Source organism: Coregonus lavaretus (assembly GCF_964263955.1).
Source record: "Coregonus lavaretus genome assembly, chromosome: 19".
Taxonomy (NCBI): Eukaryota; Metazoa; Chordata; class Actinopteri; order Salmoniformes; family Salmonidae; genus Coregonus; species Coregonus lavaretus.
Window position 1 is genome coordinate 22686896 of NC_140006.1, and position 17988 is coordinate 22704883.

The window sequence follows — 17988 nt, forward strand, 5'->3', positions numbered from 1 at the left end:
GTGGTGGTCCTCATGAGAGCCAGTTTCATCATAGCGCTTGATGTTTTGTGCGACTGCACTTGAAGAAACTTTCAAAGTTCTTGAAATGTTCCGTACTGACTGACCTTCATGTCTTAAAGTAATGATGGACTGTCGTTTTTCTTAGCTTATTTGAGCTGTTCTTGCCATAATATGGACTTGGTATTTTACCAAATAGGGCTATCTTCTGTATACCAACCCTACCTTGTGTCACAACACAACTGATTGGCTCAAACGCATTAAGAAGGAAAGAAACTCCACAAATTAACTTTTAAGAAGGCACACCTGTTAATTGAAATGCATTCCAGGTGACTACCTCATGAAGCTGGTTGAGAGAATGCCAAGAGTTTGCAAAACTTTCATCAAGGCAAAGGGTGGCTATTTGAAGAATCTCAAATATAAAATAGATTTTGATTTGTTTAACACTTTTTTGGTTACTACATGATTCCATATGTGTTATTTCATACTTTTGATGTCTTCCCTATTATTCTACAATGTAGAAAATAGTAAAAATAAAGAACAACCATGGAATGAGTAGGTGTGTCCAAACTTTTGACTGGTACTGTATATATACACTACCGTTCAAAAGTTTGGGGTCACTTAGAAATGTCCTTGTTTTCGAAAGAAAAGCAAATTTGTTGTCCATTAAAATAACATCAAATTGATCAGAAATACAGTTTAGACATTGTTAATGTTGTAAATAGCTATTGTAGCTGGAAACAGCTGATTTTTAATGGAATATCTACATAGGCGTACAGAGGCCCAGTCCTGTGTTCCAATGGCACGTTGTGTTTGCTAATCCAAGTTTATCATTTTAAAAGGCTAATTGGTCATTAGAAAACCCTTTTGCAATTATGTTAGCACAGCTGAAAACTGTTGTGCTGATTAAAGAAGCAATAAAACTGGCCTTCTTGAGACTAGTTGAGTATCTGGAGCATCAGCAATTGTGGGTTCGATTACAGGCTCAAAATGGCCAGAAACAAATAACTTTCTTCTGAATCTCGTCAGTTTATTCTTGTTCTGAGAAATGAAGGCTATTCCATGCGAGAAATTGCCAAGAAACTGAAGATCTCGTACAACGCTGTGTACTACTCCCTTCACAGAACAGCGCAAACTGGCTCTAACCAGAATAGAAAGAGGAGTGGGAGGCACCAGTGCACAACTGAGCAAGAGGACAAATACATTAGAGTGTCTAGTTTGACAAACAGGCGCCTTACAGGTCCTCAACTGGCAGCTTCATTAAATAGTACCCACAAAACACCAGTCTCAACGTCAACAGTGAGGAGGCGACTCCGGGATGCTGACCTTCTAGGCAGAGTTGCAAAGAAAAAGCCATATCTCAGACTGCCCATCTTAATCTTTTCTTTTTATTGGCCAGTCTGAGATATGGCTTTTTCTTTGCAACTCTGCCTGGAAGGTCAGCATCCCGGAGTCGCCTCTTCACTGTTGACGTTGAGACTGGTGTTTTGCGGGTACTATTTAATGAAGCTGCCAGTTGAGGACCTGTGAGGCATCTGTTTCTCAAACTAGACACTCTAATGTCTTTGTCCTCTTGCTCAGTTGTGCACCGGGGCCTCCCACTCCTCTTAGTTTTTGGCCATTTTGAGCCTGTAAATCGAACCCACAATTGCTGATGCTCCAGATACTCAACTAGTCTCAAGAAGGCCAGTTTTATTGCTTCTTCTTTAATCAGTACACCAGTTTTCAGCTGTGCTAATATAATTCCAAAAGGGTTTTCTAATGATCAATTAGCCTTTTAAAATGATAAACTTGGATTAGCAAACACAACGTGCCATTGGAACACAGGACTGATGGTTGCTGATAATGGGCCTCTGTACGCCTATGTAGATATTCCATAAAAAATCAGCCATTTCCAACTACAATAGCCATTTACAACATTAACAATGTCTACACTGTATTTCTGATCAATTTGATGTTATTTAATGGACAAAAAAATTGCTTTTCTTTCGAAAACAAGGACATTTCTAAGTGACCCCAAACTTTTGAACGGTAGTGTATATATACAGTGCCTTCAGAAAGTATTCATACCCCTTGACTTATTCCACATTATGTTGTGTTACAGCCAGAATTCAAAAATGTACTAAAAAAATTTTTTTATCTCACCCATCTACATACAATACCCCATAATGAAAATGTGAAAACATGTTTTAATTTTGGCAAACTTCTTGAAAATGAAATACAGAAATCTCATTTACATAAGTATTCACACCCCTGAGTCAATACTTTGTAGAAGCACCATTGGCAGCGATTACAGCTGTGAGTCTTTCTGGGTAAGTCTTTAAGAACTTTCCACACCTGAATTATGCAACATTTACCCATTATTATTTTCAAAATTCTTCAAGCTCCGTCAAGTTGGTAGTTGATCACTGCTATACAACCATTTTCAAGTCTTGCCATAGATTTTCAAGTAGATTTAAGTCAAAAATTTAACTCGGTCACTCAGGAACATTCACTGTCTTCTTGGTAAGCAACTCCATTGTAGATTTGGCCTTGTGTTTTAGGTTATTGTCCAATGAAAGGTGAATTAATCTCCCAGTGTCTAGTGGAAAGCAGACCAGGTTTTCCTCTAGGATTTTGCCTGTGCTTAGCTCCATTCCGTTTCTTTTTTATCCTGGAAAATTCCACAGTCCTTAATGATTACAAGCATACCCATAACATGATGCAGCCACCACTATGCTTGGAAATATGGATGGTGGTACTCAGTAATGTGTTGTATTGGATTTTCCCCAAACATAACACTTTGTATTCAGGACAGAAAGTTAATTGATTAGCCACATTTTTTGCAGTATTACTTTTGTGCCTTGTTGCAAACAGGATGCATATTTTGGAATATTTCAATTCTGTACAGGCTTCCTTCTTTTCACTCTGTCATTTAGGTTCATATTGTGCAGCAACTACAATGTTGTTGATCCATCCTCTGTTTTCTCCTATCACAGCCATTAAACTCTGTAACTGTTTTAAAGTCACCATTGGCCTCATTTTGAAATCCCTGAGCGTTTCCTTCCTCTCCGGCAACTGAGTTAGGAAGGATGCCTGTATCTTTGTAGTGACTGGGTGTATTGATACACCATCCAAAGTGTAATTAATAACTTCACCATGCTCAAGGGGATATTCAATGTCTGCTTTTTTTTTACCCATCTACCAATAGGTGCCCTTCTTCGTGAGGCATTGGAAAATCTCCCTGGTCTTTGTGGTTGAATCTGTGTTTGAAATTCACTGCTCGACTGAGGGACCTTACAGACAATTGTATGTGTCAGGTACAGAGATGAGGTAGTCATTCGAAAATCATGTTAAACACTATTATTGCACACAGAGTGAGTACATACAACTTATTATGTGACATGTTAAGATTTCTTTACTCCTGAACTTATTTAGGCTTGGCATAATAAAGAGGTTGAATACTTATTGACTCAATACATTTCAGCTTTTAATGTTTAATTAATTTTTACAAATTTCCAAAAACATCATTTCACTTTGACATTATGGGGTATTGTGTATAAACCAGTGAAAAAAAACCTCAATTTAATCTATTTTAAATTCAGGCTGTAACACAACAAAATGTGGAAAAAGTCAAAGGGTGTGAATACTTTCTGAAGGCACTGTATACGATGGGATGTATAGACATGGACAGTATATGGAAATAATATGTAGTATACCTGAAGAATACGTAGGATAGAATAGTATATGTACAGCAATAGTTAAATAGGAAAGTATTCAGACCCCTTTACTTTTTCCACATTTTGTTACGTTACAGCAGCCTTATTCTAAAATGGATGAAAGTGTTTTTTTCCCTCATTAATCTACACACAATACCCCATAATGACAAAGCAAAAACAGGTTTTTAGAAATGTTTGCACATTTATAAAAAAAAATAAACGGAAATATCACATTTACATAATTATTCAGACCCTTTAATCAGTACTTTTTTGAAGCACCTTTGGCAGTGATTACAGCCTCAAGTTTTCTTGGGTATGACGCTACAAGCTTGGCACACCTGTATTTGGGGAATTTCTCCCATTCTTCTCTGCAGATCCTCTCAAGCTCTGTCAGGTTGGATGGGGAGCGTCGCTGCACAGCTATTTTCAGACCTCTCCAAAGAAGTTTGATCGGGTTCAAGTCAGGGCTCTGGTTGGGCAACTCACGGACATTCAGAGACTTGTCCTGAAGCCACTCCTGCGTTGTTTTGGCTGTGTGCTTAGGGTCGTTGTCCATTTGGAAGGTGAACCTTTGCCCCAGTCTGATGTCCTGAGCGCTCTGGGGCTGGTTTTCATCAAGGATCTCTCTGTACTTTGCTCCGTTCATCTTTCCCTCGATCCTGACTAGTCTCCCAGTCCCTGCAGTTGAAAAACATCCCCACAGCATGATGCTGCCACCACCATGCTTCACCGTAGGGATTGTGCCAGGTTTCCTCCAGATGTGACGCTTGGCATTCAGGCCAAAGAGTTCAATCTTGGTTACATCAGACCAGAGAATCTTGTTTCTCATAGTCTGAGAGTCTTTAAGTGCCTTTTGGCAAACTCCAAGCAGGCTTTCATGTGCCTTTTACTGAGGAGTGGCTTCCGTCTGGCCACTCTACCATAAAGGCCTGATTGGTGGAGTGCTGCAGAGATGGTTGTCCTTCTGGAAGGTTATCCCATCTTCACAGAGGAACTCTGGAGCTCTGTCAGAGTGACCATCGAGTTCTTGGTCACCTCCCTGACCAAGGCCTTTCTCCCCCGATTGCTCAGTTTGGCCGGGTGGCCAGCTCTAGGAAGAGTCTTGGTGGTTCTAAACTGGAGGCCACTGTGTTCTTGGGGACCTTCAATGCTGCAGACATCTTTTGGCACCCTTCCCCAGATCTGTGCCTCGACACAATCCTGTCTCGGAGCTCTACGGACAATTCCTTCAACCTCATGGCTTGGTTTTTGCTCTGACATGCACTGTCAACTGTGGGACCTTATATAGACAGGTGTTTGTCTTTCCAAATCATGTCGAATTAATTTACCACAGGTGGACTCCAATCAAGTTGTAGAAACATCTCAAGGATGATCAATGGAAACAGGATGTGCCTGAGCTCGATATTGAGTCTCTTAGCAAAGGGTCTGAATACATATGTAAATTAGATATTTTTGTTTTTGTTTTTTTTATAAATGTGCAAACATTTCTAAAAATCTGTTTTCGCATTGTCATTATGGGGTATTGTGTGTAGATTGATGAGGATTTTATTTTATTTAGAATAAGGCTGTAACGTAACAAAATGTGGAAAAAGTCAAGGGGTCTGAATACTTTCCGAATGCACTGTACATATGAAGTGGGTAAAACAGTATGTAAACATTATTAAAGTGACCAGTGTTCCATTATTAAAGTGACCAGTATTCCATGTCTATGTACATAAGCAGCAGCCTCTAAGGTGCAGGGTTGAGTAACCAGGTGGTAGCCGGCTAGTGACTGTAACTAAAGTTCAGGGCAGGGTACTGGGCAGAGGCCGGCTAGTGTTGACTATTTAATAGTCTGATGGCCTTGAGTTAGAAGCTGTTTTTCAGTATCTTGGTCCCAGTTTTGATGCACCTGTACTGACATCGCCTTCTGGATGTTAGCGGGGTGAACAGGCCGTGGCTCAGGTGGCTGAGGTCCTTCATGATCTTTTTTGGCCTTCCTGTGACACCGGGTGCTGAAGATGTCCTGGAGGGCAGGCAGTGTGCCTCCGGTGATGTGTTTGGGAGACCGCACCACCCTCTGGAGAGCCCTGCGGATGCGGACGGTGCAGTTTCCGTACCAGGCAGTGATACAGCCAGACAGGATGCTCTCCTTAGGGGGCAAGCCGAATTTCTTCAGCCTCCTGAGGTTGAAGAGGCGCTGTTCCGCCTTCTTCACCACACGGTCTGTGTGGGTGGACCATTTCAGATTGTCAGTGATGTGTACGCCGAGGAACTTGCAGTTTTTCACCTTCTCCACTGCGGCCACGTCGATGTGGATGGGGGCGTGCTCCCTCTTCTGTCTCCTGAAGTCCACGATCGGCTCCTTCATTTTGTTGAAGTTGAGGGAGAGGTCATTTACTGGCACCACTCCGCCATGGCCCTCACCTCACTCCTGTAGGTTGTCTCATTGCTGTTGGTAATCAGGCCTACCACTGTTGTGTCATCTGCAAACGTAATAATTTAGTTGGTGATGTGCGTGGCCACACAGTCATGGGTGAACAGGGAGTACAGGAGAGGGCTGAGCACCCTGTATTGAGGATCAGCGTAGTGTAGGTGTTGTTGCCTAACGTCACCACCTGGGGGCGGCCCGTCAGGAAGTCCAGGATGCAGTTGCACAGGGCGGAATTCAACCCAGGGCCCCAAGCTTCCTATGTTGTTGAAGGCTGAGCTGTAGTCTATGAACCTCATTCTTACATAGGTATTCCTCTTGTCCAGATGGGATAAGGCAGTGTGCAGTGCGATGGCGATTGCGTCATCTGTGGATCTATTGGGGCGGTATGCAAATTGCAGTGGGTCTAGGGTGTTGGGTAAGGTGGAGGTGATATGATCCTTAACTAGCCTCTCAAATCACTTCATGATGATAGAAGTGAGTGCTACGGGGCGATAGTCATTTAGTTCAGTTACCTTCGCTTTCTTGGGTACAGGAACAATGGTGGACATCTTGAAGCAAGTGGGGACAGCAGACTTGGATAGGGAGAGATTGAATATGTCCGTAAACACTCCAGCCAGCTGGCCTGCGCATGTTAGGGATGCCTCTAGGGATGCCGTTTGGGCTGGTAGACTTGCGAGGTTTAACAAGCTTAAATATCTTACTCACGTTGGCCATGGAGAACGAGAGCTCACAGTCCTCGGAAGCGGCGGTGGCCTGCGTCGGTGGCACCGTGTTTTCCTCGAAGCGGGCAAAGAAAATATTTAGCTTGTCTGGTAGGAAGACCTCGGTGTCCGTGACGTGGCTGGTTTTCCCTTTATAATCCATGATTGTATGGAGTCCCTGCCACATACGTCTCGTGTCTGAACCGTTGAATTGTGACTTCACTTTGTCTTTGTACTGACGTTTTGCCTGTTTGATTGCTTTACGGAGGGCATAACTGGACTGTTTGTACTCAACCATATTCCCAGTCACCTTGCCGTGGTTAAATGCTGTGGTTTGCGCTTTCAGTTTTGCAAGAATGCTGCCATCTATCCACGGTTTTTGGTTTGGAGAGGTTTTAATCGTCACGGTGGGAAAAACATCCCCTATACCATACCTGATAAACTCAGTCACCGTGTCAGTTATACGTCAATGTTATTCTCAGAGGCAACCCGGGAACATATCCCAGTGAGTGCTACGGGTCAGGTTGACCAGAGGTCAGGTTGACCGAGACCCCCAGATGTTCCATGAACGCCTTCCAGACCCTGGATGTAAACTGGGGACCCCGGTCAGACACTATGTCCTCTGGCACCCCGTAGTACCGGAAGACATGAGTAAACAGGGCCTCCGCAGTCTGCAGGGCAGTGGGGAAACCGGGCAGAGGAAGGAGGCGGAAGGCTTTCGAAAAGCGGTCCACAACGACCAGGATGGTGGTGTTACCCTGAGAGAGGGGAAGATCAGTGAGAATGTCAATACTCGAGTGGGACCATGGCCGTTGTGGAACTGGTAAGGGATGTAACTTACCCGCTGGGAGGTGCCTAGGTGCCTTACTCTGGGCGCACACCGAGCAGGAGCAGAAATACACCCTCACGTCCTTAGCCAAGGTAGGCCACCAGTACTTTCCGGTCAGGCAGCGCACTGTACGGCCGATACCCGTGTGACCAGAGGGGGGGGGGACGTGTGTGCCCAATAGATCAGACGGTCACGGACAAGAGACGGCACGTACCGCAGCCCAGCTGGGCACTGAGGTGGAGATGGCTCTGTGCGTAACGCCCGCTCTATATCCGTGTCCACCGCCCATACTACCGGCGCCACAATGCAAGAGGCCGGGAGTATGGGGGTGTTGTCTATGGGCCTCTCCTCTGTGTCGTACTGCCTTCATGTTCTTTGTACCCGGTATGTAAGACAGTGTAAAATCAAACTGGGTGAAGAAAAGGGCCCCCCTTGGCCAGGCGAGGGTTCAGCCTCCTCGCTGCCCAGATGTACTCCAGGTTACGGTGGTCAGTCCAGATGAGGAAAGGATGTTTTGCCCCCTCGAGCAAGTGCCTCCACACGGTCAGGGCTCTGACAACAGCCAACAGCTCCCGATCACCATGTCGTAGTTCTGCTCCGCTCCGCCAGGCTGAGTTTCTTGGAGAAGAAGGCACAGGGGCGGAGCTTGGGTGGCGTGCCCGAGCGTTGAGATAGGACAGGGCCTATCCCTACCTCGGACGCATCCACCTCCACTACGAACAGTAATGATGGATCGGGGTGGACCAGTACCGGAGCTGAAGTGAACAGATCCCTCAGGTTACTGAAACCCTGTCAGCCTCAGCAGACCAGCGTAGCCGGGACTGCCCACCCTTCAACAGAGATGTGATGGGAGCTGCGACCTTGCCAAAGCCCCGGATAACCTCCGATAGTAGTTGGCAAAGCCAATAAAGCGCTGCACCTCCTTTACCGTGGTTGGAATCGGCCAATTACGCACGGCTGAAATGCGATCTCCCTCCATCTCCACACCTGAGGTGGTAATGAGGTATCCGAGGAAGGAGACGGACTGTTGGAAAAACAGACACTTTTCTGCCTTGGCATAAAGGTCATGTTCCAACAGTCGGCCCAGCACTTTGGGAACCAGGGACACATGCTCGGCGCGCGTAGCGGAATATACCAGAATATCATCAATGTAGACCACTACATCGCGACCAAGCATGTCCCGAAACACCTCGTTCACAAAGGACTGGAAGACGGATGAAGCATTCATCAAACCGTACGGCATCACCAGGTATTCGTAATGCCCCATGGTTGTGCTGAATGCCGTCTTCCACTCGTCCCCCTATCGGACACGCACCAGGTTGTACGCACTCAGGATATATAATTTTGTGAAGAAGCGCGCCCCATGCATTGACTCGATTACAGATGGAATGAGAGGTAGAGGATAACTATAATGAATTGTCCCCTTGTTAATTGCTCGGTAATCAATGCAAGAGCGCAGACCTCCGTCTTTCTTCTTCACAAAAAATAAACTTGAGGAGGCGGGCGAAGTGGAGGGACGTATGAACCCCTGGCGCAGGGACTCGGAGACGTATGTCTCCATCGCCTCCGTTTCAGCCTGCAACAGGGGATATACATGACTCCTGGGAGGCACAGCGTCTACCCGGAGGTTTATCGCGCAATCCCCTGCCTGATGAGGTGGTAATTTGGTCACCTGCGTTTTGGAAAACGCGTGCGCCAAGTCGAGGTATTCGGGGGGAATGCACACGGTGGAGGTAGTGTCTGGACTTTCCACCGTGGTTGCACCAACAGAAACAGCTAGACACCTACCCTGACACTCTCACGATCAACCCGTGAGAACCCTCTGCGGCCATGAAAAGGTGGGATTGTGTAGTGCTAACCAGGGAAGACCCAACACAACAGGGAAATCAGGAGACTCAATAATAAAAAAGGTGACTTGCTCTCTATGGGTCTCTTACGTAACCATTGTGACTGGTGCTGTAACTTCCCTAACGAACCCTGACCCTAATGATCGACTGTCAAGTGCTTTGATGGGCAGTGGAATGGATAGGGGAACCAACGGAATACCTAGACTATGAGCTAACGACCTGTCCATAAAGTTACCAGCTGCGCCTGAATCGACCAGCGCCTTACACTGGGAAACTACTGTGTAATCAGGGAAGGTGACTTGTATGGTGCAGTGCGCAGCAGAGGGCTCTGAACGAGTGTGGGTTTGCGCTACCTGGGGTGACTCGAGAGTGCCCTGCCTGCCGCCTCCAGACCCGGAAGAACCCTTACGATAGCAAGCAGTAGAATGTCCTCTCCTGCCACAAGCGTGACACTGGAGCTGTCGTTCTCCCGGATCGCTGCTCCATCGGAACTGAATCCGGGTTGAAAGGGGGTGATACAGGCAGGTCCCTTCCAGGACGTCCTCTTGCAGCTAGCAGGTTGTCTAACCGGATGGCCATGTCCACCAGCTGGTCAAAAGTCAACATGGCATCCTGGCAGGCTAGCTCCCTTCGGACGTCCTCTCGCAGTCTGCACCGGAATCTGTCGATGAGTGCCTGCTCGTTCCACCCGGACCCAACTGCTAGAGTACGAAACTCCAGGGCAAAGTCCTGCGCGGTCCTCGTCCCCTGCCTCAGTTGGACCGGCCGCTCGCCCGCCTCACTTCCTTCGGGCGGGTGATCGAAGACTGCCCGGTAGAGGTGAGCGAACTCCCCGTAGTTGTCCAATGCAGCTCCTCCTTCACTCCATACCACGTTGGCCCATTCCAGGGCTTTCCCCGAGAGGCAGGAGACGAGGGCGGACACCTTCTCCCGCTCCGATGGAGCCAGGCTGATGGTTGAGAAGTAGAGGTCCAGCTGCAGGAGGAATCCCTGGCAGCGGGCAGCTGTCCCGTCATAATCCTTCGGTCGGGATAGATGAATCCCTCTGGGTGCGGGTGGCTGGATCCGGTCGCTCAGCTGGTCCCAAAGGGTCGGGTCCTCTCCTCTCCAGGCGTTTGACGACCTGGAGAACCCGATCCATCGCTTCTCCGAAGCTGGCTAGCATAGTAGAATGCTCCCGGACCCGCGCCACGACTCCAGGCATGTTCTCTTCTCCTGCTGACTCCATGTTCTGTGGTAAGTGATTTAGAAGGAGTCAGGCGCAGGAGGGTAAATCACAGAATAAACGTTTATTCCGTAACACTGCAGTACGCAGCAACTCCAGTGCGGAAATATGGCGCACTGGAAAACAACCAGGCACACGGTTGAATATCCTGGCGATACAAAATACAAAGAGCTTCACAGAGCTAATATAACAATCACACACAAAGACAAGGGGGCAGAGGGAACACTTATACAGGTACTGATGAGGGGATATGAACCAGGTGTGTGTAATAAACAAGACAAAACAATTGGAATGATGAGATGAGGAGTGGCAGTGGCTAGAATGCCGGTAATGCCGAACGCCGAACCCTGCCAGAACAAGTTGTGACAGGAAGGGAGAGTACCAATAGTCAAGAGCTTTTGATGCGCGAGTAGTGCAGGCAATGTGTTGGTAAAACTTCAGTAGCGCTTCCCTCAGATTTGCTTTATTAAAGTCCCCAGCTACAATAAATGTGGCCTCAGGATATGCAGTTTGCACAAAGTCCAGTGTAGTTCCTTGAGAGCATTATTGGTATCGGCATGAGGGGGGATATACACGGCTGTGATAATGACCGAAGAGAATAATAGGTAATGCGGTCAGCATTTGATTGTGAGGTATTCTAGGTTGGGTGAACAAAAGGACTTGAGTTCCTGTACGTTACCACAATCACACCATGAGTAGTTAATCATAAAACGTACACCTCCATCTTTCTTTTTCCCGGAGAGTTCTTTATTCCTGTCTGCTCTATGTACTGAGAACCCAGCTGGCTATATGGACGGGACAGTATATCCAGAGAGAGCCATGATTCTGTGAAACTGAGTATGTTACAGTCCCTGATGTCTCTCTAGAAGGAGATCCTCACCCTGAGCTTGTCTACTTTATTGTCCAGGGACTGAACATTAGCGAGTAATATACCCAGAAGCAGTGGATGGTTTGCACGCCTCCTGAGTTGGACTAAATGTCCACTCCGGATACCTCTTCTCTGCCGGCAGGGTCTTGGAAAAGCCTCTGGGATAAGTGGAATTGCCTTTGGGGGTACGAACAAAGGATCCAATTCAGGAAAGTCATATTTCTGGTCAAAATGCTGGTGAATTACTGCTGCTTTGGTTACTACATAATTCCATATGTCTTATTTCATAGTTTTGATATATATATACAGTGAAGGAAAAAAGTATTTGATCCCCTGCTGATTTTGTACATTTGCCCACTGACAAAGAAAGATTTCTGGCTCCCAGGTGTCTTTTATACAGGTAATGAGCTGAGATTAGGAGCACACTCTTAAAGGGAGTGCTCCTAATCTCAGCTTGTTACCTGTATAAAAGACACCTGTCCACAGAAGCAATCAATCAATCACATTCCAATCTCTCCACCATGGCCAAGACCAAAGAGCTCTCCAAGGATGTCAGGGACAAGATTGTAGACCTACGCAAGGCTGGAATGGGCTACAAGACCATCGCCAAGCAGCTTGGTGAGAAGGTGACAACAGTTGGTGCGATTATGCGCAAATGGAAGAAACATAAAATAACTATCAATCTCCCTCGGCCTGGGGCTCCATGCAAGATCTCACCTCGTGGAGTTGCAATGATCATGAGAACGGTGAGGAATCAGCCCAGAACTACACGGGAGGATCTTGTCAATGATCTCAAGGCAGCTGGGACCATAGTCACCAAGAAAACAATTGGTAACACACTACGCAGTGAAGGACTGAAATCCTGCAGCGCCCGCAAGGTCCCCCTGCTCAAGAAAGCACATATACAGGGCCGTCTGAAGTTTGCCAATGAACATCTGAATGATTCAGAGGAGAACTGGGTGAAAGTGTTGTGGTCAGATGAGACCAAAATCGAGCTCTTTGGCATCAACTCAACTCGCCGTGTTTGGAGGAGGAGGAATGCTGCCTATGACCCCAAGAAAACCATCTCCACCGTCAAACATGGAGGTGGAAACATTATGCTTTGGGGGTGTTTTTCTGCTAAGGGGACAGGACAACTTCACCGCATCAAAGGGACGATGGACGGGGCCATGTACCATCAAATCTTGGGTGAGAACCTCCTTCCCTCAGCCAGGGCATTGAAAATGGGTCGTGGATGGGTATTACAGCATGACAATGACCCAAAACACACAGTCAAGGCAACAAAGGAGTGGCTCAAGAAGAAGCACATTAAGGTCCTGGAGTGGCCTAGCCAGTCTCCAGACCTTAATCCCATAGACAATCTGTGGAGGGAGTTGAAGGTTCGAGTTGCCAAACGTCAGCCTCGAAACCTTAATGACTTGGAGCAGATCTGCAAAGAGAAGTGGAACAAAATCGCTCCTGAGATGTGTGCAAATCTGGTGGCCAACTACAAGAAACGTCTGACCTCTGTGATTGCCAAAAAGGGTTTTGCCACCAAGTACTAAGTCATGTTTTGCAGAGGGGTCAAATACTAATTTCCCCTCATTAAAATGCAAATCAATTTATAACATTTTTTACATGCGTTTTGGGGATTTCTTTTGTTGTTATTCTGTCTCTCACTGTTCAAATAAACCTACCAATAAAATTATAGACTGATCATGTCTTTGTCAGTGGGCAAATGTACAAAATCAGCAGGGGATCAAATACTTTTCTCCCTCACTGTATATATACACAGTACCAGTCAAAGGTTTGGACACACCTACTCATTCAAGGGTTTTTCTTTATTTTTTATTTTTTTTTACATTGTAGAATAATAGTGAAGACATCAAAACTATGAAATAATGCATATGGAATAATGTAGTAACCAAAAACGTGTTCAACAAATTCTTCAAATTGCCACCATTTGCCTTGATGACAGCTTTGTACACTCTTGGCATTCTCTCAACCAGCCTCACCTAGAATTATTTTCTAAAAGCCTTGAAGGAGTTCCCACATATGCTGAGCACTTGTTGGCTGCTTTTCCTTCACTCTGCCGTCCAACTAATCCCAAACCATCTCAATTGGGTTGAGGTCGGGGGATTGTGGAGGCCAGGTCATCTGATGCAGCACTCCATCACTCTCCTTCGTGGTAAAATAGCCCTTACACAGCCTGGAGGTGTGTTGGGTCATTGTCCTGTAGAAAAACAAATGATAGTCCCACTAAGCCCAAACCAGATGGGATGGCATATCGCTGCAGAATGCTGTGGTAGCCATGCTGGTTAATTGTGCCTTGAATTCTAAATAAATCACAGACAGCAAAGCACCCCCACACCATAACACGTCCTCCTCCATGCTTTAACGTGGGAACTATACATGCGGAGATCATTCGTTCACCCACACAGCATCTCACAAAGACACGGCGGTTTGAACCAAAACTCTCCAATTTGGACTCCAGACAAAAGGACACATTTCCACCAGTCTAATGTCCATTGCTCATGTTTCTTGGCCCAAGCAAGTCTCTTCTTCTTATTGGTGTCCTTTAGTAGTGGTTTATTTGCAGCAATTCGACCATGAAGGCCTGATTCACACAGTCTCCTCTGAACAGTTGATGTTGAGATGTGTCTGTTACTTGAACTCTGTGAAGCATTTATTTGGGCTGCAATTTCTGAGGCTGGTAACTCTAATGAACTTATCCTCTGCAGCAGAGGTAACTCTGGGTCTTCCTTTCCTGTGGCGGTCCTCATGAGAGCCAGTTTCATCATTGCGGTTGATGGTTTTTGCGACTGCACTTGAAGAAACTTTCAAAGATCTTATAACATTTGCCGTATTGACTGACCTTCATGTCTTAAAGTAATGATGGACTGTTGTTTCTCTTTGCTTATTTAAGCTGTTCTTGCCATAATATGGTATTTTACCAAATAGGGATATCTTCTGTATACCCCCCCCCCCCCCCCCCCCCCCCCCACCTTGTCACAACACAACTGATTGGCTCAAACGCATTAAGAAGGAAATCAATTCCACAAATTAACTTTTAAGAAGGCACACCTGTTAATTGAAATGCATTCCAGGTGACTACCTCATAAAGCTGGTTGAGAGAATGCCAAGAGTCTGCAAAGCTGTCATCAAGGCAAAGGGTGGCTATTTGAAGAATCTCAATTATAAAATATTTTGATTTGTTTAACACTTTTTTGGTTACTACATGATTCCATGTGTGTTATTTCATAGTTTTGATGTCGTCACTATTATTCTACAACCCTTGAATGAGTAGCTGTGTCCAAACCTTTGACTGGTAGTGTATATATAAATGTATATAACAATGCCCCAGGGCAGTGATTGGGGACATTGCCCTGTATAGGGTGCCATGTTTCGGATGGGACATTAAACGGGTGTCTTGACTCTCTGTGGTCACTCAAGATCCCATGGCAGTTATTGTAAGAGTAGGGGTGTTAACCCTGGTGTCCTGGCGAAATTCCAAATCTGGCCTTCATAATATCATGGCCACCTAATCATCCCCAGCTTCCAATCGGCTCATTCGTCTCCCCTATAACTATTCCCCAGGTCATTGCTGCAAATGAGTATGTGTTCTCAGTCAACATATAAAATATTCCAAGATCAGGACTGAAATAATCAGATGAGTACATGGTGCAGTTGTCAAAGTTAAACAGTTACTATATTACACGGACAGTCACATTTAGTTTAATCACATACAAGCATTTTTGTCTAATCAACATAAACGTTGCATACTGTGGATTACTGTAAACCCAATCACATATGGTTATATTCTCACTGTCTGGATCAACACAGCATACATACATCAACTAACCTCTGTCATCTGCAGACAATATTAGCTATAAAAACCAATTTGACTGGATTCTGGCCAAATGCCCTTAACCTTTGACACTTAAACCCATTTGGACTGAATGGTCCGCTAAAAAGTCTAGTTATCCTCTGTTGTATGACCTATCCGATCCCTATATAACTCAACCTGACAAACAAAAGTCTTGAGATTCTGTCCTCTATAGCCAGGAACTCTCAGAGAGAGATCCTGAGCCTCACTCCCATAGAGGTGTCAGTAGCCCTACTGCCTTACAGGAGTCAGAGGCACTGAGGCGCTGTAAAAACTGTTAGTGTAGAGAAGTGTAGTCTAATCACACTCACGTTGACAGCTGGGTGGTCCAAAATAACCAGCAGGGCAGGCAGTGGGCCCTGTGGAGAAAGAGAAAGAGAGGGAGGGAGAGAACAAGATAGTGAGAGAGTGTGAGGGAGAGAGAGAGAGAGAAAGCTGTTACTAGTGATTGGGGAAAAAATCAATACAGTAGAGTATTGCGTAATTTTCTTCTATATTAAATCGATTCTATGACTGCAAGTATCGATAGAAAAAGGAAGATGGTAGGTAGTTAACGTGTTACCTGCACCAAAACTTTGGTATTTCTCCTTCTCTAGCTTGTTATCCATCTTATTTTTAAGCCAACATGTTTTCAGCACTTTTACAAGACTGATCAAAACTAATTTAGTCATGGCTCTCTCTTGTCCCTCTGCAGCAGACATGGTGAGCAATATGTTTGGAACATCGAATCGCAATAAAATCAATGTGTTGAATCGCAATACATATAGAATCGTGAGAATCGCAATACATATCGTATCGGGACCTAAGTATTGTGATAATATTGTATCGTGAGATTCCTGGAAATTCCCAGCCACAGGTGTTACGCTATAAAGGTGACAAACTCATCAGCTCTATCACTTTTGATAAGATAAACAAGATCATAATCAGAGTGGTCAGACTAACATACTGTATAACAAGGAAACATGGGCAGTTTATCTTTATAAAGACGTTTAATTGTCACATACAACAGATAGGTGCAGTGAAATATGTTGTTTTACAGGGTCAGCCATAGTAGTATGGCGCCCCTGGAGCAAATTAGGGTTAAGTGCCTTGCTCAAGGGCAAATCGGCCTTTTGGTTACTGACACAACACTAACCTCTAGGCTACCTGCCGCGCTTTATGTGGTCATCAAATCAAATCAAATTGTATTTGTCACATGCACCGTGAAATGCTTACTTACAAGCCCTTAACCAACAATACAGTTTTAAGAAAAATAAGAAATATTTACTAAATAAACGAAAGTAAAAAAAAACATAACGAGGCTATATATACAGGGGGTACCGGACCGAGTCAATGTGCGGGGGTACAGGTTAGTCGAGGTAATATGTACATGTAGGTAGGGGTAAAGTGACTATGCACAGATAATAAACAGTGACTAGCAGCAGCGTAAAAAAAGGGGGGGTCAATGCAAATAGTCCAGGTAGCCATTTGATTAGCTGTTCAGCAGTCTTATGGCTTGGGGGTAGAAGCTGTTAAGGAGCCTTTTGGACCTAGACTTGGTGCTCCGGTACCGCATGCCGTGTGGAAGGAGAGAGAACATTCTATGACTAGGGTGGCTGGAGTCTTTGGCAATTTTTAGGGCCTTCCTCTAACACCGCCTGGTATAGAGGTCCTGGATGGCAGGAAGCTTGGACCCAGTGATGTACTGGGCCGTACGCACTACCATATGTAGCGCCTTGCGGTCAGATGCCGAGCAGTTGCCATACCACGCGGTGATGCAACCAGTCAGAATGCTCTCGATGGTGCAGTTGTATAACTTTTTGAGGATATGAGGACCCATGCCAAATCTTTTCAGTCTCCTGGGGGGAATAGGTGTTGTCGTGCCCTCTTCACGACATGTCTTGGTGTGTTTGGACCATGATAGTTTGTTGGTGATGTGGACACCAAGAAACTTGAAGCTCTCGACCTGCTCCACTACAGCCCCGTCGATGAGAATGGGGGCGTGCTCGGCCCTCCTTTTCCTGTAGTCCACCATCGTCTCCGTTGTCTTGATTATGTTAAGGGAGAGGTTGTTGGCCTGGCACCACACTGCCAGGTCTCTGACCTCCTCTCTATAGGCTGTCTCATCGTTGTCGGTGATCAGGCCTACCACCGTTGTGTCGTCGGCAAACTTAATGATGGTGTTGGAGTCGCGCTTGGCCACGCAGTCGTGGGTGAACAGAGTACAGGAGGGGACTAATCACGCACCCCTGAGGGGCCCCTGTGCTGAGGATCAGCGTGGCAGATGTGTTGTTGCCTACCCTTACCACCTGGGGGCGGCCCGTCAGGAAGTCCAGGATCCAGTTGCAGATTGAGGTGTTCAGTCCCAGGGTCCTTAGCTTAGTGATGAGCTTTGCGAGCACTATAGTGTTGAACGCTGAGCTGTAGTCAATGAACAGCAGAAATCCGTCTGTGAATGTTGACCTGTTTAAAGGTCTTACTCACATCGGCTACGGAGAGCATGATCACACAGTCGTCCGGCACAGCTGGTGCTCTCATGCATGCTTCAGTGTTGCTTGCCTCGAAG

The 17988-nt window shown here is 45.8% G+C and overlaps 1 protein-coding gene across 1 annotated transcript in view; it reads right to left on the reverse strand.

The window, feature by feature from the left end:
* Nucleotides 1–17988, reverse strand: part of LOC311146863 (laminin subunit alpha-3-like) — a 101392-nt gene that overhangs the window by 45417 nt on the left and 37987 nt on the right. Inside the window, exon 12 of the mRNA XM_084183478.1 lies at nucleotides 15755–15802. Coding sequence (XP_084039604.1) covers nucleotides 15755–15802 — 48 coding nt within the window. The remainder of the gene's footprint in view (nucleotides 1–15754; nucleotides 15803–17988) is intronic.